The following is a 25,513-nucleotide window of genomic DNA, read 5'->3' as shown; positions in this document are numbered from 1 at the left end:
AAAGAGAAAGAGAGAGAGAGAGAGAGGGCAAAAGAGAAAGGGAAACAAAGAGATGGCGAAAGAGAAAAAGGGGGGAGAGAGAGAGGAGGGAAATGACACATAAACTTTCGTCAAAAATCTAATAAATTCTTTAATCTGCATTAAAAATTTGCGCTCATGGATGTAATTCAAAAATGTGGCATAAAATATAAAACAATGAATACTAGAGTAGTATGGATCACACAATAAATGACACAACACAAATGGAAACACACATTTATATATATTTAGAGAGAGAGAGAGAGAGAGAGAGAGAGAAAGAGATGTGAAAGAGAATTGAAGACAGCAAAATACAATGAGAATGAGTGAGGGTGCAAATAAGTGAGATGGCAAGAGAGAGAGAGAGAATAGAATGTGTATGTGTGTGTGTGAGAGAGAAAGCGAGTGGAAAAGAGAAAAGTACGTTCATATATACCGTATAATCAAGTCACTTTTATGAATTGCTAATTACGTCGATGAGCGCCTGCAAAAATACTTCCCGCGGAAATCATCTACACAATGGGATGGCTTGAAATTTCACCTTTTTCACCGCAATTATTTCCGAAATCCGGTGATTCGGGAGGGATGATGTGATGCTGTGCACATTGCACTATGTGTTTGTGTGAAAGAGAAATAAAGAGAGAAAGAGAGCGAAAAAAAGGTACACACATTTGGAATTTTCAATTCAAGTCAGACTGCGTGTGATACAATGAATGAGCGCGAGATAAGAATTAACCGCATGCTGATAAATGCTGATAAAAAACGCATTGATGAGTGAACGTTGAATGAATGGGGCTATCCAACGTGATTATTTGTTTGTTGTTGTTATTGTTAAATAAGCATTTGGAGCCCATATTTAGAAAAAAAAATGGGACTAAAAGCTCCCCCACATCTAGATGAACATTAGAAATGCGACGATTAATTTACTTTTTACCGACCTACGATCCAACCGAAAAATATTATTTTCTATGCTTTTTGACAATTCATCTTTTGTTTTGTGTTTGGTTTGTTAAAACCAAACTGAATTTTCATGCACATTTCGTTGCTTTTTTAACGTTTTTTTTCTTCTAGCCTGACATTAAATCCGATGCCATCAGCCATGTTTTTCTTTTCTTTTCCATAAACCGAGTGCATTTTGAATGCTCTTTTTCTTGACTAGATTTAGTTCTAAATTATTTTATTTTACTTATCCATCAAACGATTTATTTTGTCAAAATTTTCATTTAAAATTTAAAATGATGTTATTTTACGTCTAAAAAATATAAACATTCCAAAAATTGGTAATAAGAATTTTTCCAACTAAATTATTCTCTTTTTTTTGTTATTAAAAGTCGATAAACATAATATCGTCAAAGGTTTAACAGATAAAAATTGGTTATCTAAAAAGAAATTACAACTATAATGGTATGAGGTGAAGGGGGGGAGTGTTAAGCGAATGGAAAGCTTCGTTCCTGTTTTTTGGATTTTGGTGAGTCGCCAACTATGTCGATCTATTGTTACGTATAGCTTTGTAAGGTGCACTAGCACACGCTTTATGATTCAAATACCTACATATACATATTTTTTTTTAAATTTGTTTTTACGTTTCATTCCATTAAAATATCACGTCTAACTCGAACCACGAAGTTCTTTTTCACAAAACAATAATATGAAGGGAAAAAGTCAAACCACACGGACTATGAGTGTGTGTGTGTTTGTATGTGGATGTGACTGTGGCGGATAAAAAAGAACAATTTTATCACAATATATACCGAATCGTTTAAAAGAAGTTCGTTTTTTGCCTCCATGCATTCCATCTCTTCAACTCAGCAATGAAAATTAATAAAGAAAATTGCATCTAAAGTGAGCTTAAGTGGCCTCTTAAATGAAGTTCGAAATAGTTTCCGTCAAAAGCGAGACGAGAAATTATTCATCAAACACACATACACACAATCTTTTTTATGTTTTCACGGAGTTTAGAAATTTATTTAAACGCAGATCTATCGAATAAAACACACATACACAGAGCAAAAGAGACGGAGATATGGAGAAAGACAAAAAAAAATAATAATACCTCAATACAATTTTCTTCAACTTGTATACTTAAATATGTCTTTCAACTGTAATTGCGAACTGGGTGAGTCTGTCAACAAATGATGATAACAGATATGTTCCTTTTCAACGCTTCACACGAAAACAAGGTTGAACATTTGATTCTCAGAGGTACGTACTTCGAAACGCAGCTAACGAGAGAAAGTGAAATAGTCGTAGAGAGTAAAAGAAACGAAAAACAAACACTGTACGAAATAACAACAAACATATATTTTTCAACGAAACAACAAGATGAACGAAAGCGAACAGAAAAGAGAAAAGAAAACAAATAAAATATTCCCTATGAATATGTATATGAATTATGATTTTCTATTTATCAAAATCTTGGTGCATTCATTTCTCGCGGACATTTTCTTGCCTAAAAATGCCGATTTTCTTTTTATGAACGTCACCGTCGACGTCGACGTCGTCATCGCCGCACACACATAATATTTATTTATTTATTTTTATTAATATTTCTATTTTGTTTTTGTTTTTTCAGTAGAGTCGTATATTAATAAATATTCTTTTGCCTCGTTCTGCTCGTTTTGTTATTCATTTTGATTATAGTCAGTTCAAAGCAAAAAAAAAAAAAAAAAAAAAAAAAAAAAAAAAATCGAGAAAATATTTAGCATGCTAACGAAAGAATGGAACGTGTAAGCTTATGTGGAGTTCGACTTTTGAGCAACGCGTTTAAAATTAAGCTCATTGTATAAATGTTAGCGAGTTAGCTGTTCTTCTTGATTTTTTTTCTTTCTTTATTTTCGTCGTTCTTTTTCTTGGCGGGGTCGGCATTCAGCATATTTTATTCGAGATAATTATACACAAAGCATTAATCAAATGCTTTACTTTTGATCCAGTAATCACGTGTCTCTTTCTCTTAATGTTTTTGGCGTGCTTTGAATGTCTTTGTCTGATGTTAAATCGTCGATGAACAGTTGTTGCGTCCATAAAATCGCTTGATTGGCAATGAGGTGGTGCGCATCTCGTTGAATTGACTTTAATTATTTGAACGTTTGGCTTTTGATTTTAAACTTAGTTAAATTAGCTGTGTTTGCCTTCATCGTCATTATTTTCATTAAATTTCGTTTCAAGTACGATAAATTCAAGCGCTACAATTACCGTTGTCATTTTTTTATCTCGCCGATTTGAGTTTATCTGAATTCCATGCCACAAAAGAGAATGCCATTCTGACGTTTTGCCGAATTGCTGTTCAAATGATTTCCCGTAAAATGGATCGAATTTGAAACATAAATCCAAAAAAACATGTAGAATATCGCTTAAGTGTGATGCAAATGATTTTGGACCATTTATTTCATTCGAATTAAAAAAAAAAAATCTGAATTCGGGAAAGTTGTTTCGAAAATAATTCATTGTCTTTTTTTCTGTTGCAACCAGGTACATATCAAGCTAAATAAGTCCTATATTTTTAAATGCTGGCATTCAGCACTTTTTTTCTTTCGCTTTTTTACTTTTTGCTTCTATTCTTATACATTCAGTTTAATATTTCTATTATTTACTAAAAACTAAACAATAGATATTCAGTATCATCATCATTATCGTCAACATCAATCGTTGCGTCAATATTGACGCAATGAAAGTGTGAGTTGTGTTGTGTTAGTCTTTGCGTTTTAGGTAATTAAATCAGTGGTTTTGCTCAATCATAAGAAGATATAGACAAAATAGAGAAAGAGATCTATCGTAGTGAGAATGGAGCATCCATTTCAAGCATCTTTTCTCTATTCAGTTTGTGTGTATTTTATTCCGTTTTTATTTTCATTCTAACATGTTGCTTTTTCAATTTCATAAGTAGCCACCGTATTATACTGGAGTGGCGTTCAGCCAGTGCGTCTGCTCAAAATCATAAAGAAATGAATGTGTGATGTTTTCAACATGCTTTTAACTCGGATGACTGTTAAATGTTATTGCAGTCCGATTGTCTCCACGCGCCATATCACATGGAACAGACAAAACCGTTTCTTTTGTATATATTCCACATTGCCGTTCACCGTAAATTCCAATGTGTGGAAAGAAACAAACACCGTCGTTCTATTTGATGTGCGAGCGTGCGTACAAAACCAAAGTGTCAGCATGTCAACTTCTTAAAAAAAAATTCGATGCGAAACAAAACGGAACGTATCTTACATGAAATGATACAACACATTTTGGTCTCAATGCATGAATTTCTTCGATGAAAACTATACAAAACAAAAATGCGCGGTGTTATGCGAACAAAAAAGAAAAACAACAACATCGAATCGTTTCAATTTTTACTGAAACCACTTAGAAAACTCGAACCATTCTTTTTATTTTAAATTTGCAAAACAACCCACAAAACACTTATAGCTAAAGAAGAAATAATTGGATTGCGTGTGCTCAGTGGTGCGTTGGTGGATTTGGTTTCTTTCTCTTTTTTTTTTTTCAAAAAAGCTTAAGGCGAATATATATATTAGAGTGTTTTGTTTTTCTCTAACAAAAAATATATTAAAAGAAATAGAATTTTTTTTGTTTCAGTTGAGCTAATAGAATCGTCAAAAAGGTTTAAGCGAGCAAAAAGTTTCTTTGGAAGTCCATTGGTTAGATTGAAAAAAAAAAATCATCGAAAAAAATGTTTACAAAAAGGAACGATTTAAAAAATAAAACGACAAAAAGCCATGCAAACAACTTTTTTGACTTTATGTGACTACAAATTGGCAGAGAAGTTTGACCTGCGTAAGCGACCTCATTTCGAAAAAAAGACAAATGCGCCACCGCTGCTGAAGATAGACGTTTATTGTTTGTTTGTTTTGAGATTTCAGCGCCGTGGCTCACTTGAGATGATCCAAAAATGAAAAACAGAATTATGGGCGTTCTTTGCGATTTCAAATTGAAATACGAAAAAACAAGTTTATTTCAGTCTGAAAGTCACAAAGATTAAAAAAAGGAAAAATTCAACTGACGGAATTTCGATAGGATCTCTTCAGTGAATTAATCGTGCTTAGAACTTGGTGAACGAAGAAATCCATATCGAAGTTGTCACACATTCTTAAAAATCTCAATTCTTCATAAATGTTAGACACGTTTTTGCTCTGGCTGAGCATTTCATGAAGGGAACTAGATCAGTTGGATTGTTTTGGATCATTTGATGTTTAGAAGAAACATTTTTCACATATAATGGGAAAATCGAGCGAAAAACTAGGCAAAGTCCTTTCATTAAAATTTTATTTAAAAGTACACAGAGACACGCATTCACTTTGACACCGAAAATAAAAGTTATTCTTCATTGTCATATGTAGTACGAAGAAATCTCCGATGAATTTTCGTAATTCTAGGTTCAGTTCTATTTCTTGTTCGAAAAGGTGTCCAAACGGTTATGTTTGGTTCTTGTTTTTGCATCAAATGAATTATAACTAACTAACGTTCATCATAATTTCGCCATTTTAACTTCTAATATGGTCTTGTTTTTGTTTTTTTGTTTTCTATGTTGGAAACCGTTAAAAAATAAGCAATTTTCATCGATTTCATGATTTTCATGATCTGTCAATCATCAATCGTTTTCAATGCTAAAACAAATGCTCACGTATACAATTTATCGTCAAGCTGTGCAATTTGACAAATATTGATACCTCTATACAGTAACAGTAAATCATTGTCATAAGCTAATTACTAGACTAATGAAAAAAAAAATTTCGAAATGCTTGGAGCCAATCATGTGCCGCATAGCGCCGGCATCAAACTCACATAACTGATGGTTGAGCTAAGCGCTTCATCGCACTCATTGGCACCACGCATTTTATAGACATTATTGTGTTCCAATTATTATTAGTAAAGATTATCATTATCAATTTCTATGCTCTAAATTATTTAATATATTTATTTATATATTGGTTTTGTTTTATTTTGTTGTTTATTTGATTCGTTTTTTATGTTTTGTTCTGTTTGTTATTTTCTTTTAAATATTCGTGTATTTGATTTTATGATTTATTTGTTTGTTTTTTTCGAATAAACTTAGTAATAAGTAAAACCAACTAGCTACTACAACTTACCACCCCGATAGTAGCCTGTTCGATGGGATCCAAACAAAATTCGTTTGAATGCTTGTCTAAACTCAGGACTAAATATTGTATAAATAACAGGATTTAGTGTTGAATTAAAATAACCCAACCACAAAAATAAAGATGCAATTTTATCGTTTATTTGGCATGATTCACCACACAGCGGCAACAATAAAGCCATTAGAAAAAATGGTAACCAGCATACAACGAACGCACCAGTTATGATTGCCAACGTTTTGGCTGCCTTTCGTTCGCGCTTCGTTTCCAGCGTCTCCTTCCGAGACTTTGAACTCTGCAATTAGAACAAGAAATGAGGAGATAGAGAGAGAAAGAGTGAGAAAAACAACCAAATAAAAAAGAAAACTCGTAAAAGATTCAGTGAAAATTACACAATTTTCGAAATGTATTCTTTCTTATGAGAAAAATATCCATTAAAAAATATAAATACCATACACACATATTCTCTTATATTTTTTATTTTTATTTTTATTTTACTCAAAGTACTCAAGAAAATCAACGGAATAGACATTTTGCCAACTTATGCCATTATTTCCGGATCCATTTTTGATTTTTGCAATAATAGCATCATCGTCATTAAATATTAAAAAGAAAATATCATGATTCTCATGATTTTTATAGACTTCAAATAAATAAATCGCTCTGATTACGAAATGAGATCCCTTTACACTTTGTATATATTAAACGAACCATTATGAAATGTCATACATTCTGCGCGGAAAATCTCATTGTTTTACGCAACGATTGTATTACAGTACGCATCAAGGCACATTCTCGAGATATCGCAGTTCTCTTTTTTTTTTATTACATACCATCCAAGTAAGAGCAACACCGTACTATTTATATGTTCTTTGTGAATGTGCGCGCGTGTATCATCGTTATATGGGAAAAAGTCGACGCTTGCCATTTGGTTCTACAGTTTTTTTTTTTCTCGATTGAACCCATATCGATTTACCAAATACAACGCACTAGGGAGGCGATATTATTGCAAAGTATTCTAAGGGATGCCAGTACAAATGAAGAAACTGGGGGACAGATTCCTTAGATATTTCCACGCAATGGCTGTGAAACAGTGTTGTATATTCATGAAAAATGTTACTTTTAATTAAAATGCGGACACACTTTTGACAAGAAAAAGAAATGTGCAGAGGTAGGCGGCAGAATCGGCACGTGTAGCAGTTTTCTTTCGTATGAATCAAGTGAAAATATACTTTCCCAAAATTGAATTTCGCTCAAATTGTAAACATTGGATATTTTGAAGTAATTTTAAATCAACGCTAATGTATTGAAAGGTAAACAAGCACAAAATACTAAATGGATTTCGTCTGAATAACATCAAATTTAGGTGTTTACTTTTGCACTTAAATAACCCTTACAATATGTTTAATGAATTGCACACAGAAGCGATTGTATGATGATATTTATTAATTTAATGGAGTAATTGCATATCATGTGTAGCGCTTTTATTGTAGAAATTATTTCCTTCCGTACTTGTCAAGGTTGTTTAAACAATTCAATGCTTGGCTCTATTCACGTCAACTATTTTCTAGAAACTGTTGCTCAATACGGCGAACCACACAAATGCTCATGTCATAATAACTTTCAATGAAGAGAAATGAAAGACATGCTGATAGGTACTTTTACCTCACATCAAATTTTATGGATTTTTTTTATGAATTCTAATGATAAATTCGTCGAAGAAGTGCTTTCGATTTCAATGCAATAGAATCCATCACTCGGATGCGCGCAAAAAAAAGATAAACTTTCTTACAATTCTGTCTATATTTTTATTTCAATTCGTGAGGCGTAAAAATGTGAGGCGAGCCAGACAAAAAAAAGAGACATGTACAATTGTACATGAAATGTGTTGTATTGATAAATCTCTTGGGTGATTGATTTATTTGATTATCGGAACTGACTTTTTTGCAACAATGGAAAAAAACCATCCACCAGACATTTCAGATCGAGGAATTATGCTTCACGCTGAATTTTTTCGAATAAACTAACTTCAAAATTCACTCAATATCAATTTTCATTTATATTCATTTTCCATATTTATATACAATGGCATGGAATCGTTTAAGCAGCAGACAATATGAAACGATCCAGGCCCAGGCATGTAGCACGCATGTTAAAAAAGATCGAATCAAAAAGTTCTACGCACTTCTTTCCGATTCATTATGCTTGCGATAGACACAAATACTGCAATACATTTAGTGCTTTAGTAATCACACAATATAAAAAATACTCAAAGTTTCTTCTGATATTCTGGTGTAACAACATTTCAGACGGATGGATTTTAAAATTCCGACAGAACAACTGGAGCGCAGGATGTTTTTAATCTCACATTATAAAAATCAATCGGAAAATTCGGATTTATATTCATCGGATATTTATAGACATGTAGTTACGAACATGTCTGAAACTTATGGCGATTGATTAATTGAAATGTTAAGGTGAACACAAAGTAAAAGCCCAATCAAATTGAACGCACTTGTCTCAATTGTCGAAAGAATTAATTATTAATACGGTATCCGTATCCCATGTGTAAAAGAAATGAAGATTGGATATTTTGGTTGATTTTAATCATTTTAATTCAGTTACAATCGAAATGAATTGATCTAAATCATTTACAGATGATTGAAAATGCTTAGTCGCCTATGTGACTGAGGTTCTAGTTGTATGGTTCAGATCGTTTTAACTCTTCACTCATGTTGTCTCAAATAAATCGACTGATAGTCGGCTAAATATATTTTCACAAGGGATGCTCACTATTTTACCCTGATGAACCATTAAAATGGCAGTGCAGGTGCGAGAGAGAGTTAATGTGATAGATTGTACATAAAAGTTTTTATGTCGACTGAATTAATGTTATTCATAGTTTACCAACCAGATTGGTTATTTGTTTATAGAAAATAGCGAAAAACCGCGACTCAGAACACACTTTATTTTCAACGTAGCCAAGACAATCATTCGTTTTTTGTGCATATATATCCATGACCCGACCCCAGTTCTGAAAAATGCACATTTTTATCACAAATTGAAAAAAAAAATCGCGAAAATGTTGACATTTCTTCTTTTCCTCTTCAATAATGTTAAAAAATGTTCGTAGATTATAAGTACATGAAAGAAAATATTTGTTGAATTTTATTCCAATTGGCGTTTCGGATTCAATACATTTCCACCTGGTAAACGAATTAGGAAAATATGTTGGTAATCCAAGGGTTAAATGAGATCCTTTTTTTTGCCTAGGTTTTTTTACTTGAATCACTTATCTGTTGGTAAATTGAACACTTCGGTTAATTACGGGAGCAAGCTCTTTCAAAATGAGAAATATAGTGCTGAAATTATTGAATTTTCAAGGGACATAATACAATTGATAATGAGAAATTACTCAAAAAGGGCTTATTGCCCCCGTAAACTCTGGTGTACCTATGTTCGTAGACATTTTTCATTGTATGGAATGTTTGAAAGATGAGAATACCCGAGTATACCGGCGACGCTCTTTACAGAGCGTGTGCGCTCTTACTGACGCTCTTCTGAATTTCTTTTTATTCATCTTCTCTACATTATAAGCAGCGACGAAGAAGAGCTATATCATACACAGCAACAAACACAGTGCGAGTGACTAACAACAAATCTAGTAACCATTGCATTAGTTCTTGTATATATTTCGTATGTACTGTGTTCGTTGCTGTGTATGATACAGCTCTTCTTCGTTGCTGCCTATATTGTAAAGAAGATGAATAAAAAGATATTCAGAAGAGCGCACACGCTCTGTAAAGAGCGCCGCCGGTGTACTCGGGTAGTTTATGAAAATTAGTAATTCGAAGTCATATAAAAGAATATTTTCAGAATGTATAAAGTTTTATTTCAAATATTTGCGCAACCATAACGTGCAAAGAATTGAAGTCTCTCTGATATAACACTTAAATATTGATACAATTGTTTTTTTTTTAAATTTACGTCCAAAGGCAACCATAACTTTAAATTAAATTAACGTTTATTCAAGTTTTCTACCATATCATTCATATTCGATAATTTGTTGTAAAATATGTTTCACATATTTCTACAGGAATCAATGTAAACTAAACCAGCAATATTCAAAAATAAAATGTTTGTCGCAACGGAAAAAGGTGAATAATTTTATTTCGAACTGAAATTGTCAGATGATAGATTCATCGATGAAAATTAACGTTATTAAGACATTTAAATTGACATCAGATGAAAATAGACTTTGTATTACAGCTGATATTATTATTGCATTATGATTGGTGCTTAATTAAATAATAAATGACGCTATTCAATTTTGATCTGGTTACGTTTATAATTGATATAGATTTTCAATTTGTATTTCGTGTTACATTTTAAATAAGATTTCTGTATGATTTTTTTTTTTTTTTTCAAATATTCAGTGGCCAAACATGATATTGACGTTTTATTTGTGTTGTGATGAGTGCATAGACCCTAAATCGAAGAAATAATGCAAATAGTGGTTCCATCTAAAATTCACACCAATACAAGTGGTACTGTTACTATTTTTGCTGTACACGTAGAGTTTGTCAACTGCATGTTGTGTTCTTCATTCTTTTGAATTGAGAACGCCGATTTTGCCTATTTGAATGTAAAATTAAAATTAAGGGAAAAAAACTTTTTCCAACGTAATGTTTTCATTTTAACTTTTTTGTGTGTGGCTTTTCGGAATTTCGCGAAAAAAATATTCAAAAAAAAAAAAAACGAATTAGATTTCGTACAAGTGGCTGGAAGTATTCTCATATATAGAGCAAAACGGAAACAAGCGTTGTGGTTACAAAAAGCACCAATAAAAGATATGTCAGTAACACGGTATTGTCAATTCAATTCAAATAAGAATGTGCGGTTTAGCAAATAACTGATAGAGATTGATACAATGCCGTGAGTAGTATAGTCAGAATGTAATTTGACATTTTTCAATGAAAAACCATCTACTTTTCATGTGAAAAAGTTGCCAATAAAAACTTGTTCCACGAAATATTCTCGTGTTTTTTCATATAAATAGGATTTACTTAGTGCAATCCATCGTGCGAGCATGGACAGCGAATGCTTTCAATCAACGTATAACGTACTCAATGTCAAGCTGATTTCTACAGCGCAATCAAGTTTTTATTTTATGTATAGGGGAATTGGGGTACGATTGTACCGAACACTCGGTTTTTTTTGTGCTGTTCGGATTAAAGTTTGGATTTTGTTTTTCTTTCTGTACGGCGTAACTGAGTTTGAAACACTAATTAGAAACAAAGGTTTTCGATTTTGGTTTCAGTTTAGCTATATACACTTCGAATGCGCATTTTTTGACACCAAAATCTAATAAAGGCACATAAAATTTGTGGAAAAAAATACGGAAATAAGTTCAAACATGGAATATTTTATTGAGTTTTTTACAGAAAAGTACGATACTGGTGTTGTGAATTAAACATTTTCTCGTATTTATTTTGGGAAAGCATGAAAGTTCAACGTTTTTTTTTTTGACGACTTACGTAGTATAATTGCATCATTTTCACACCATCTCTATACAAAAAAAAAATCTCAATTTTGCTGAAAAAGTTTGCGTTTTTTAACAAAAGTAAAACCGAGAGTTATTTTTTCACACACGTAGATTTTGAGAAATGTTCAAAATGTAGAAACCATGGATTTTCATATTATCAAATTTTCAAAATTGATTTCAAAGTCAAGTGCTTCATTCACAATTTTTTTTTGACTTGCAACTTTCTATCGGACACGGACATTTGATATTTTTACCACTTTTATTTCGACGAGTGTCAAAATGTAATTTAATCGCAAAAAACTAAGATTTTTTCATGGATACAGATTCAACTTCAATTCATTCACAAGCTTATTATGACGGGCACAATCGTCATCCGTCGAAGTAATGACAGTGAAGGTCACTTTGGGTAGGTATGTCGCGTTAGGATAAACTTTTTGACTTAATTCTTTATGTCACTGAAGAGGATCTCTGCTCCTCAAGCTCCCCAGGGCATTCCTCCTCACATTTATTGCTTTGAGAAACAATCTCTGTAGAACATAGACCTTTAGTTGAATTTGCACGTCAACATTTTGACGAAAAAGAGAAATTATGTTGAATTTCATTGAATCACAATGGTAAAATTTCTGTGTGTCTAAGATTCCTGATTTTTCAATTTGATATCTTCGATGATTGTCAATTCCGCAATATAAAAAAAGTATATTTGTAACTCACTTTGCTAACTTGAGTTGGTTGTTGCGTTGTCCCTAGCACTGGTGGTGTTTTTTGGATTTCGTCGTGTTTTTGATGGTTTGGATGCGATGGAGAAGATGAAACCATTAATGGATTCGCATTAACGTTTCCGGTGCTTTGATCACTTATTGCTATACAAGTTTCACCTTCTTTGCTTTGATTTTCCTTTTGCGATTGTGTCGTCACTTGTTGCGAAACGGTTACTATTGCTTCAGAAGATGGCGATGTTGTAACCTAACAATCAAATAATAAATTGTTTCAATTTTATATAACAATTTTTCAATTTAAATTTCATTTTTGGATGCAGATGGCGCAAACACTGATTTCACTTTCAAAGTTGTAATTGAATTTTGAAATCGTTTGTTACTCACCTCTTTTGTTGTGTCGTTGAATGTGGTAGTGATAATATCAATTCCTTTTTTATCTGTACTACTTTCGTCTGTGTCACCGACTGTATTAACTGTGATTGTGGAGTTCCCTTCAACTAAACCTAATGATGAAACTGCTGATTTCTCGTGATTGACAAAGTTTGATGTTAAACGAAATCGTAATCGTGGATTGGACTTCTTCATTGTTTTATTAACCTAAACAAAATGAAAGCGACAAAGAATCGAAAAACAATTCTATTATACAATATGTATATAACAATTGTGTTTGGTCATAAATTAAGCGGCCGTCATTCACTTGAAATGAAAATATTGTTTGCCAATGCCGATATGCAAACATACATAAATAGTGTGGGTGTGTGTGTGTGTGTGTGTGTGTGTGTGTCAATATGTATGCAATACCTGATTATTGTTGGCAGAAAGGGTCTGTTTTGGACGTCTTCTATGAATTCGTTTTCGTGCAGTTTGATATATTTTCCAATACAATATTAATATTATCAACAGGGGTACATAAAACGTACTGCACGTGGCAAATATCTGAAACGAGAAACGATACAACAATACGGTTGTCAATTTGAATTTGCTATAACTCTCTCTCTCTCTATCATCGATTGATGTTTATTTTACAATTGAAAATAATTGAATATCGAAACAAACCTGATAGCCGATGTCTTGCGATACCATACATTTTTGTTGTTGTATTCGTTCCATATATTCGGGATCTTTCCATCCGAATTGCGGTGCTAACGATACGATTACGGCTGATATCCATACGAAAAATATCATCAAAGAAACGCGACCAGTTGTTCTCGAGTGAATATAATCAACATTTGTGACTGCCCAATAACTGCAAATGAATACATGATTTTTTTTTTTTTTTTTTCAAATTTTAAAATCAACATAAAATTCATTTTCATTTGAGTCTGATGAACAAGACATTGAGCCATTTTATTTGCTATAACATTTCACCAACATTCTTTTTTACCGCATTGGCAATTATGCGATTCCATTGAAACAAGCAATTCCAATATATTTTATTGAAAAAGCTTTTGTTAAGCGACTTTGTGTAGTTATTTACGAACAATGCTTGTCAAATCTGATGTCTAATTCATTTCTTATACCGTTTCAGGCAAAATAACATTTCACCATCACAAAATATGAAAATAAAAACACTTGACCTCAAAATCATTTAACCCTTTTCGGAGCCAAAGAAGACTAGATACATGTGATTTTAACGCTTTTTTATATCTCAAATATAATATGGCACTAGATTTCTAGATCTATGCCAGCAACAAAATACTAAGCACAGCGCCTAAGATATGCCTGTTAATAATTAAACTGATTTTTAAAAGAAACTGATTGTACTGACAAGTGAGTTGGAATATGGATTTTCTACTATTTACTTAAAACAGAACCGAGCAAAAAGCGAAAATGCACTGAAAACCCTCTTAGGGTAGCTACGAGTTAGTAATAACGTCTCAAACTTACTACAAAAGAAATATTAATTGGATTATGGCTTACCGATCGGCAGCTATGGCAACCAGATGTAATATCGATGCAGTACAACAAAGAACATCGCACGATGTCCATATATCACAAAGCTCCGGTCCGAGTATCCAACCTGAACTAATCTGTAATGTGACATGAGGATTGCTTTTTATCAGATACACTGAGAGATAATGATGATGAGACCCTCGGTTTTTCTTATCTTTTCTGAGGGTCCGTAGATTGTTTGAAATCAAGTGGTATTAAGTGATATAATTGCTTTATATGTATAAAAGCGTCAAGAACAGTTTTTAGATGTTCAACAAAATGCCGAAAGAAATTTATTGATTGGTGAATCTTACTTCGTAAACGGCTCCTAACGGCATCACAAGACATGCAACGAATAAATCAGCTACAGCCAACGATGCCACCAAATAGTTTGCGACATTTTGTAGATTTCGTTCCAATATAATTGCAGCTATAACAAATACGTTTCCTGTTGAAAATAATAAAATATACGGAACAAAACCTTAAACTGAGTTTATCTTGAGAAAACGGATTTTCTATGTTAATTTTTTCAACACGAATGGCATCAGAATGAGCTAATGCCGTGCTAGCTAAAAAAAAATCCAGAAAATAGTTGACAGATTCAGGTCATTTGAAGATTTAGTCACATTTACGTACTATAGGCAAAACAAAAATATTTAGATTTGATGAAGTTTGGAACTTCTTTATATATTTTGACATATTGAATTTGAAAAATTGTCCGAGACTTTGAAAAATCTGTCTGAAAAAAATGCTCAGAGTCCCACCATTACCATTTTTTGTAATAGAAATACAATTTTCTCAAGTTTGGAGTACGGAAATATTACTCGAAATATTTTAGATTATAAAAATGAAACTAACTTTTATCCATTTCGATATGAAAGTATTTTAAAAAAATAAACAATTTTGTTGAAATTGGCCTGAAATCTTAAAAAGCAAGAATGCGAGGAATTTTTAATGCTGTACTCACCGATAACTGTTATTAATATCACAAGTCCTAATATTGTAGACGTAACAGCCAGAATCACAAGCTCGGTAATTTCGTCGCTTGTTGTATTTCCTAATCCGCTAGTTGTTCTGTTGATGATATTGCTTTGAGTTAAGATGGAGCTGTTGAAACACCCATCACATGACCCGTTAAAATAAAATGAACTATTTAAAATTTTAAAATCCGGTGATAAATATGTTTCGGAATTTCCGTCATCAAGAAGTAAGTCATAAGCATCTGAAATGAAGTGAAAAAAAAAACAAGCCAATTAATATTGTCTAACCCGTAATTTTATCATATTAATGATAGCATCCGTTTACATTGTGTCATGAATAAAAGTAAATACAGCTCCTGAAACTGTGTGCTCACATTTTTCGGAAAATCATTTTATCAATCACTGGGGTTGTTCGGTTCAAAACTTTTATGAACATTTTGTACCATGTAACATATATATTTCGGGTGAGTTTTAAAATTCAAATTAACAAGGTTTCTTTCATCGTGAAATGAAGTCGAGATGTTTACCATGAAATTCATGCTTTTTTATCATACAATGCAAAATTGAGTGAGATTCCAATGAAAAATGTGCGTACTACATACGTACACAATTTGTATGATGTAAAATACAACTTATTCAATTTACCGAATAAATCTGTGAGGAATGCTGGGTTTTCATTCGGGGTTTTAGTATATGCGCATAGTATTTTTTATGCGTTTGCAAAACAATAAGCAAGGAAATTCCATGGCTCAACATGGTATAACGCACTTACTACAAATAACAACCGTTTGGACCAGCATGTTTTTTTTATTATTCTATCGTTCTGTCGATATATTCGGTCGTATCCAATGTTTCACATTGTGGTTTTACAGTACATTTTCACACGCACATTCCAGCAAATCAAGTTGAGTTCATTTAAAAGAATTGTCCACAATGTGTGTGTGTGCCCCCCTTTTTCATGTATGTTATACATATTAAAACTAAAGGCACTGCTATTCAACTCTCTCTCTCTCTCTCTCTCTCTCTCTCTCTCTCCGTACATACATGCCATATATAATGTGAAATTCAACTCAAGCATTCCTTACTGTAATGGAAAAATAGCCAAGTGATTTTTTTTCGGCGTTTATTTTTTTTTTTTGCTGTGCAGTAATTCGAGTTTGGAATTTCATTGAATAATGCCCGTCTAGTATACATATAGATTGTGTGAAATTGGAATTAATGTTAGCTTTCAACAAATCAAATCGATTCATAACCGCGTGATTTATCATAAAATGTATTGCATTCCATTCAACAGCATTTCTCTATAGAATAAATTGAGCCAAATCTATAAATCTATAGGCAGTATTATTATTGCTCTTGGACACAATAATATAAACACTTACAAAGAAGCAAAAAACCACAAAAAACATGCCTCAACAACAGACAGAGAGAAAAAAAAACGTCACGCAAATAAAAACTAGGAAGAAAAGATTTGGTGTTTTATTCACTTGTTCTTTCTGCTGTGTGTATTAGAATCAATGAATAAATCGCCTATTTTCTGTACAAAGGCCCCATCACCAAATCATGAATGCTCTCTTCATTCTTTTTTCTCCGCCAAACAAGTGGACGAGAAGTGAGCGTAACCTAGCTAAATGAAATCGTTCAAGTGTAAAACAGTAACAAGTAATCCTGTTTTTATTCATATTAACGAAAAACCAAAAATCATGAGAAAAATCTGGCTACTTGATGCTCTTTTTCTTCTCTTTTACCGCTCAGCATACGATAATCCATATCAACAGTAGTACATCTAAAGATATTCTTGCTTGAATGACGAACATCCGCGTTAAATTTGATACTTATTTTCGCTTCATTCGGTGTAACCTTCTACGTGTGATTCAAGTGAGATTGAACAAAAAAGAAAGTATAGTAGAGCAACAGAAGAAAAACACCACGCACACTCTCTATTTATTATTATGAATAGGGTGTAAATTTGTATTCTCTCTGTTTCACACACAATCTTCAAAATCATTTGCAATTTTTCACTTTTATTTTTTACTGGCTCTTTCTATTTCAATAAATATAAATGAATATGCAAAATCATCGATGTATGAAGAGTCTTTTAAAATGAATGTGTCTTTTTTTACCACTCCCCATCACCAAAATTTCGTTTGATTTTTACATTTTATATGAGATGATAACACACCATGGTTATTCATGACAAGATGTAAAATTTGTTCCCGGAATTTAACAAGACATATAAAAAAAAATCAAATGCAAATTTTTCAACACAGAATATGCTGCAAATTTTATGCTTTTCTTTCGCTTTTGCTTCAACGACCATTCTATAAATGAATTAATTTTTCGCTTTGTGTTGAAATTTACATTGAATTATTATACTTTAGTAGATTCTTTGACACGATTGTTTCGATATAAGCATTTGGTTGCGAGAATAGATAAAAAAAAAATATATAATATGCACACTGCACACAATAAATTACATTTTCTCAGTTAAATCAGAGTTTTATTTATAGCATATATCTTTACAACTGAATTAATGCTGGAAACGTGGTGTTGGTAGGCCAAAGAGGGTGTGCCTTGATTTTTACTTAAAAAGTGTCACTTTTAACTATTCTGCCAGACCTTGTATCACCAGAATTGAATCTTATGAATTAATCTTTTAAATAGAATAAAGAATGAAAAACCTTTTTCAGCATTACAGCACATTTTCATATAAATTCGATGTAAAAAGATTTCAGCATCTTCACTGCATCATTGAGATTTTGAACTGATAATAGAAGGAAAAATGCTTAAAATATGATAAACGATCTTTGCGAGTGTTTTTCAATAGATAAATAATAAAAGTGTCAAAAAATCGACCATTTTTGAAAAGCCAATCAATAGAGCACTAAAGGAGAAATGCTCGAATAAATGATCACAAACGACCGGCAATAAAAGCGTATACATATTTTGATGTTTCTTTAATAATCAACAGATTCTGTGAGATTTACAACATCAAAATATAGAAAAAGTTTTTCAAATTGAAAAAAGTAGTGTTTGCCAATACTTATTAGTTGATATGAATAAGTCTATGGCATCACCAAAACCAGTAATGACCAAGGAGTTCGCTTTCATAGGAGTTGAACGAAAATCTCTTTTGTACGAATAGTTCGTTCAGTGTTCAAAGGTCGTTTTCATTCGTATACGTTCGAACGAGCATATTTTTTTGGTTCAAAATCGAGCCATTTCAAAAACGACCGAATGTTCATTCAAATTTGATTAAATGTAATGTTTTACTGATGTTTTCATTGTTCTCTCATATTTTAACGAATATTTGTGAAATTCAGATTCCAACAAACGAACACGAACAATGTCTTATCTCTGGGCTGAATGAACATGTTACTTATGTACTTACACACCATTGATTACTATTTACCAGATGTCATAATAATAGGCAACGAGCGACATTACAATATCAATACATTTTAAGAAATAAATGAATTAAAAGAAATTGTCTGCAAAAACATATTTCAAAAATTATGATAAAAATACGTAGCGGTAGGTCGCGACAAATGCTGGTACTTGGCGTTGTTTGCTAGATTTTTCTTCTTGGGACCTTACTCCCAATAGTTTACATTGTTGTTCCCACAGGGAACCATACAAAAATATTGTGGTCAAATAACACTATAAATAAGGTCACTTAACCATTAATCATAAATCCTAAGCTATCAAAAAGTCATCATAATCGGTTGTGCAATTTCTGGCATGCGCATTTCTCATAGGAAATTGCGTAAAACTTTGCGCGTACATGCACGTTGAATATATCAGCAATTGTTACTTTTTTATTTAAAATAATCATAAATAACGAGTGATGTTTTGGGTGTTCAAGAATATAAAATCGATCCACTTTGTGTAATGATTTGTATGCAGAATGTACGTGTTTTTCTTTCTCCTAATATTGAAGACGATTCATGTCAGAAAATTGTTTGGACATTTCCATTATACTTGAATAAACGAAGCAACAGTCTCTTTTTTCATCAGATGTCTTGACTCAAAAGAATACATTCTGTAAATCTCGTTAACTGGAGATAAACGAGCAAAAATAATCCAAACATAGGACTAGTGTTGTAACGAAAATTGTTTGTTTTTTTTTCTTCTTCTTCTTTTTGAAATCATAGTTGTTTATCCATATAAAACTTCTTCTATTATCCACGTCTGATAAATTGAAAACCAAAGTGGTAAACAATTGAATGGCTGCGAAAAAATGCGCTCAAATACATAAAATGTAATATACGTCTACATGTTAAATACAAAATAAAAGAACATGTTCTTTTCTTTCTATGTAGAGATTCCAATGCCAAAAGACGTTTCATTTAATGTATTCGATACATGTTTTTAATGGAACATCTACAGAAAAATCCTTCGCGTACATACGAATATCTTGGCATACTTACGTAGACTATATATGCATGTAGTATGCGAACATTCTTTTTTCTACCTTTCTCTTCATCTATCTCTCTCTCTTTTTCTCTCTTTTATAGTTCACTCTTGCTTGCTCTCTCATTTTGTACAAGAGTGCACCAGAGAGAGAGTGAGAGAATCAATTCCATAATGTTCAATGGATAAAATTCGAATAGTATGGCGCAAGCTCATACGCAATTTCATGCGGCTTATTTCATAAAGCGCTAACTCAGCCATAGCTGATGGCAAACTTCAGACGTAAAATACATTTTAAGTGCGGTGAGAACGGCGATATTTGTTCACCTGATATTATTCTCAGAAAATATACGGTTCGATTTTGTTTTGTTTATTTTGAGGAGTAATATTATGACGGTGGTCAAATGAAAAACGTACTTCCTGAATACAGCACGTCAATATTCATGCACAAGAGAAAAAGAAAAATGTACCGAGAATTATGTATAAAGACTTTGTTAACTACTGAAGCAGAATTCATTCCATTTAGATGAAGACATCAAAGAAAGTAATTTGGATAAAATACGTACTTATCTGAAGCAAACCAGGAATGAATTATTAAAGAATCGACTCTGTTTTCCAAATGTGGCCATGATAAAGTGAAAGCAGTTTCAATCCAAGCGTCACAAATTTATCAAAGTATTTTCTATCACAATCATTAGCTAGTTTCAAAAACTTCAAACGATTACTATTTGAAAATTACATAAATAAAACTTTAAAATTTTGATGGGTTCATTAGATTTCAAGAAAAATCGAAGACAAACGACAGACAAAACAGTGAACATTAAGTACAAATGTTAAAATGTCATAAATTCGTTGGGAAAAAAATTATTTTCGTTTCAACTCATTTTTAACAGAATACAATTCATAGCGCATGTGCTAGACTCTTGCGCTTTATTCAAGTGAGACAGGAGATATCAACTTCAACTGTTTAAATTAAAAACAAAAAAAAGAGAGTAAGACCGTCAAACGCATTTCCGAAGCTTTAGTGATGAAATGTTACGTGGTTTTCGTTGCTATATTACTCCTTTCATTCGGAAGATTGAGCGAATGAACCGCACCGAATATGAAACAAAAAGAGTGAAAAAGAAATGAACCACACTAAAAATTTGCATTGCGAATAAGGATACTTGTGTTTTAAATCTGCGAACATTTCCGCATTTCGTTGTTGGGCTTTACAAAATATCATATTCTTCCTCATTTCAAAGTCAAATTTTCCGCCAAAAATACACATACTGTGTTTGTGTATGTGTCTGTGTTAGATTTAGTAATTTCGCGGTAAGCCTTATGCGCTCATCCTTCTTCGCTCTCTGTCGCCTAGTTTGAACTCATCGCATTCTACTTTCACTCTGTCTACTGTATAGACATAAATATGATTTGTGATTATATGCATAATGGGGCGAATATACGTAGTATGATGGTATTTTGTGCGTGTGAAGCGAGGATATCATTTGAATTTTCAATCTCAAGTATACGACTATATTCGGAAATCTGCATGATACAAAATGAAAAAAAAAAAAAACGAAGAAAAAAAGGGAAAACGGAAAAATACACACTCTGTGCATGACGGCACCCCAAAATATCATTGTTTCATTTTCCTTAAATCTCACTCTTACGCGCGCTCTCACTCTCTGTCTCTCCGAGCTTTTTTTTATCGTTTTAGAAAAGTAGTGGTTTGTATCGCATTAATAAAAACAGTATATCATAATTCTATACTTTATGCTCGTAAAAATGGTCATTGTCAAAAAAATTATGTGCGAATATTTTTATGTCTTACTTTTCGAGGATCGGGGAAATGGTGATGGAGCGGATGGAAAGGGGACCGATGGAATGAATAAATTATAACCTTCAGAAAATGAGAAGCATTGTTTGAACTCTTGCTAATTTTCGAGTCGCTAATGCAAGCATTAAGTTGTTTTTTCTGTTATTCTTTGCTAGTTTTTTTTTTCTTCTTCTTCCATTTCTTTTTGTGTGCATCATGATCACAATGTTTTGTGCATTGTTGTTTCGACCCGAATTAGCTATGTGTGTCTGATCACATACATTTCCCTCTGTTGATGTTGAGAATGCCATTTTTTCCTTATTTTTTTTCTGTCACTGAGCCATAATCAAAAACGATTACATTTTTTTGCGCCTAATATTTTTGTCGTTTGACTTTGCTTTAGGCATAGGCAACATTTGATGACTAGCCTCGTATAAAGAATAATAATAAAAAAAAAGAAAGAAAAACATATACGATGTTTTACGCAAACAAGCAGCGTTCAGCTAGAAAGAAACAAAAAGAACAAAACCATGTACATGTGCTTGTACTTGGTCGATTTTTACAAGCGCGCTATCTTGAAAAGGATGCGCTCTTTTAACAAATCAGCGTAAAAAAAATATTGAAAGATGGGAAATCTTAATTCAAAGTACATGCACAGATGTTAATGGCTGTTTGAAGTACGTGCGAAAAATGCTTTTGTTGGGATATCCGAAACAAACGTTGAGATTTGACATTCATTTTTCGTTTGCTCACAAATATATTCCAAATAATAATCATAATACACTCTGTTACTCTCTGTGCACACACGTTTGTTTGTTCATACTGTATTGTACGGAGTGAACGATGCAGCCTTTGCGCGCAAACAAAGGATTTTACTCGGCAATTGTCAATGCCAATCTATATAAATAGCATTTTCATTATCAAAACACCATACGATGCTAGATTATGTTGGGTGTGACTTTGAGCTGATATGTTCGCAAAGTTAACTTTTGATGATTTTGAAACAATTTATTTATTAACAGTTGCCAGGCTAAAGATGAAAATAATAATAATAACAACAACAACAACAACAACAATGGAGCTAGGAAAAAACCATCCCGTCATGCTTTTTGATTGAGTAACTACACCGAATTTGCATTGAGTTTGATTTAAGCTTAAAAACAAACTTAACGAAAATAGTAGTTAATCTTTTCAAAACTTTTCCGTCTTGTCATTCATTGAATTCAAGACGTTTAAACTTTTATTGTGTGAATAAAATTACATATATCTATATTTCTATACGTTGTAAGAAACAAAAAACCAAAAAACCATTGTGCTACCCAAAATGAATAAATGAAAGCTTTTTAGTTTTCTTCTTCTTGATGCACACTTAAGACCAGAAATCGAATTGAAAGCACCAGAAAGAAAAATGGAAATTACTTTGTGTGTACAAAAAGAAAATGAAAATATGTGTGTATAAAAAGTATTGCGAATACTCTTATTGAATTTAAATGAATTTTTTTTATTGTCTTTATTCGGTTTGCAGAAATAATATTTCATCACCGATGCTGAGTATTTTCTCACATTCGCAACCACGTTAGCGTGTGCATAAAAACCACGACGCAAAAGCACAAGAAAAACAGATTCACCGAATCGCAAATCATATGAAGATGGAAGGTTCATTTGCAAGTTTCTTAGTTAAAAGGTTTATGCGTTTCTATTCAATTTCCATAACAGAATTCCATTATTTGAAAAGCGAAAGAGCGAACAGAGAGAGAGAGAGAGAGAGAGAGAGGTTCTGGCTATTATTTCAAAAATATAGTTTGAAAGAAGCAAATGTACATAATATATATTACTTTGTGTGTATGCGCTCTTGTCAATATGTCTTATTTTATTTCAACACCAAAAAACGAAGTTTCATTCAAATGAAGAAGGTTTATTTGTTTACATTTTTGTAGCATGTTTTTATATTGAAGATATTTCATTTTCAACTTGTCAATGGTTAAATTGAAGGCTGGTCAATGAGCGTGTGCACGCGCTCACGTCCTCGTTTTCTTTCGACGCAAATGTGTATGTGTACGTTGTGTCAATATATCTTTTTCTCGCATGAAAAGAAAAAAAAAAAACGAAGTTTTGCTCCATATGATATGCAATAAAATGATATATTGAAGCCAAGAAAAAAACGAAGCAACCAACGAACCAAATAACAAAACTATACACATTACATATATATAGCTTTCTAATTTGATGTGAATTGAGAAGCTATTTGGGAAAAGATGAAAATAAAAGTATGATATGCACACAGATGTTACGAAAATCTATCCAGCTATGAAAATTATAATCAAATACTATATTGTTTGACACGTTTGTGTGTGTGACACTGTGTGTTGAGGGAAAAAGGATTTTCAGTAAACATTGCCTATAGATTTGGTGGTGCGAACAAAATGCGTGCGAAGAGAAAAGGGGTTTCGATCCAAAAAGTGAGAACTTTCTGTGTCAATTGCTTTCTGATATGTTCGCTTCACTGATGCAATTATTTTCGGGGGTTGTCGACAAAACCAATTGGGATATACGAGTGAGAGCAAGAGAATTATGTGTGCCAATTGCTAAATGGAAAATCTTTTACTTCTATATCATATGTATCTAATCTAATGGAATTCAAAAGTGTTTTGGAAGGTGTTTCGTCATTTTATCCAATATAGATCCATTGTTTTTTCTATGTGTATTTGTATTTGTATTTGTTGTTGATGTTTTATTTCTTTGCGCTCCTGTTTAAATAAAGTTTAAATAAGGTTCCATTAAAACGAAGATTTTGACCGATGAAAAATAAATAAGTTGAAAAATGCACAGAGCATGTTTAGTTTGAAAATTGACAAGTGAACAGAAACACCGAATGAAGAAAGACATGCACACGTACAGCGGCAATTGGTTGATGCGTGTGTAAGTGTGGTGAAGTAATGTTGAAAGTGTAAAAGCATTCTTGAGCGAGAATGTATCAACATGTCAAGAGTATCTATCGACTAGATCGATAGTAAGAGATGGAGAGACGGAGCGGTTTTCACAGTTCGGTCGGTTGCATTGAATGGCAAACCAAACTAAATCGAAATAGAGCATTGAATGTTGTCTTAAAGTGAACTAAATTTCGACAGATGATAGGTGACAGTAATGAAAGTGTATGTTTCTTACCTTTAACCACTTCTGCCAAATCGGTGTCGATCGTGCTAGACGCTGGTTTCGTAGATATAGCTGTAGTATATTCCATGTTAAAGCTTTTTTCATTTGAATTTCGATTATCGAAAAATTACAATTTTTTTTTGTTATTATTATTTGTTTGCTGCCCGGTTGTATTTTTTCGTATTTCGATTCGTTTTATTCTCTCGTATTTACACACTGTCAATCTCTTTTTATTTCCTTATGTTGGTGATTGCTGATGCAGTTGCTGTAGTTGCTGTTCAATTTGAATGAATTAATCATGCCGCTGATGTTTGGTTGTCATGAGTATGGCATTCGAATTTATGTTGAATTCATTGATGTAAAACTTAATCCGGACGATAAAAAGCGCACACACGCACTCACCAACAACACAACGAACAAAAAACTCAATTCCCCAGTTCTGAGTCCATTATTTATAAAATATTTATATCCAATTTCATCATGGTTTTAAAAATCGGTGGTTCCACTTTAAAGTTTTATAAAACATGCCTCTCACATTTAACGGTCCCTTTTCTCGTTGCTATCTCGCTTATTTGCTCCTTTATCTCTATATGTATACATTCAAATGATCACTTTAAATTAATATTTTGTATCACATTCATAACATAGATATGTAAATTGTAGTTGATCACACACAAAAAAAAGTGAACCTAAATTTTCCAACAGATAAAAAACTCAGTGAAAACGTTTACAAAAACAGAAGAAGATTGAAATTGAAATGATAAAAGGATTTACACACGACAAAAAATACGAATAAAAAAAATGTGAATTATATCAAAAACGGTGATACGAGCTTTCAGTTGATTCACACATTGAAA

General features: G+C 32.5%; 1 protein-coding gene across 5 annotated transcripts in view; it reads right to left on the bottom strand.

Annotated features, from left to right (window-relative positions):
• Nucleotides 1–5,990: 5,990 nt before the first annotated feature.
• The window catches only part of LOC116352308 (5-hydroxytryptamine receptor 2A-like), a 28,217-nt gene continuing 8,694 nt past the window's right edge, over nt 5,991–25,513 (bottom strand). For all 5 annotated transcript variants that reach the window (XM_031784810.1, XM_031784807.1, XM_031784806.1 and 2 more), the window contains exons 2-10: nt 24,669–25,242; nt 15,280–15,534; nt 14,627–14,760; nt 14,301–14,410; nt 13,437–13,626; nt 13,182–13,316; nt 12,765–12,977; nt 12,376–12,627; nt 5,991–6,414 (exon numbers count right to left, since the gene is read on the bottom strand). In XM_031784810.1, the coding sequence (XP_031640670.1) occupies nt 6,103–6,414; nt 12,376–12,627; nt 12,765–12,977; nt 13,182–13,316; nt 13,437–13,626; nt 14,301–14,410; nt 14,627–14,760; nt 15,280–15,534; nt 24,669–24,744 (1,677 nt within the window). In that variant the 5' untranslated portion in view covers nt 24,745–25,242 and the 3' untranslated portion in view covers nt 5,991–6,102. The remainder of the gene's footprint in view (nt 6,415–12,375; nt 12,628–12,764; nt 12,978–13,181; nt 13,317–13,436; nt 13,627–14,300; nt 14,411–14,626; nt 14,761–15,279; nt 15,535–24,668; nt 25,243–25,513) is intronic.

The sequence above is a fragment of the Contarinia nasturtii genome, unplaced genomic scaffold (assembly GCF_009176525.2).
Source record: "Contarinia nasturtii isolate CC-2019 unplaced genomic scaffold, AAFC_CNas_1.1 Cnas_scaffold_187, whole genome shotgun sequence".
Classification (NCBI taxonomy): Eukaryota; Metazoa; Arthropoda; class Insecta; order Diptera; family Cecidomyiidae; genus Contarinia; species Contarinia nasturtii.
Note: the sequence above shows the minus strand (reverse complement) of the source record. Positions and strands in the feature narration are given on the sequence as shown.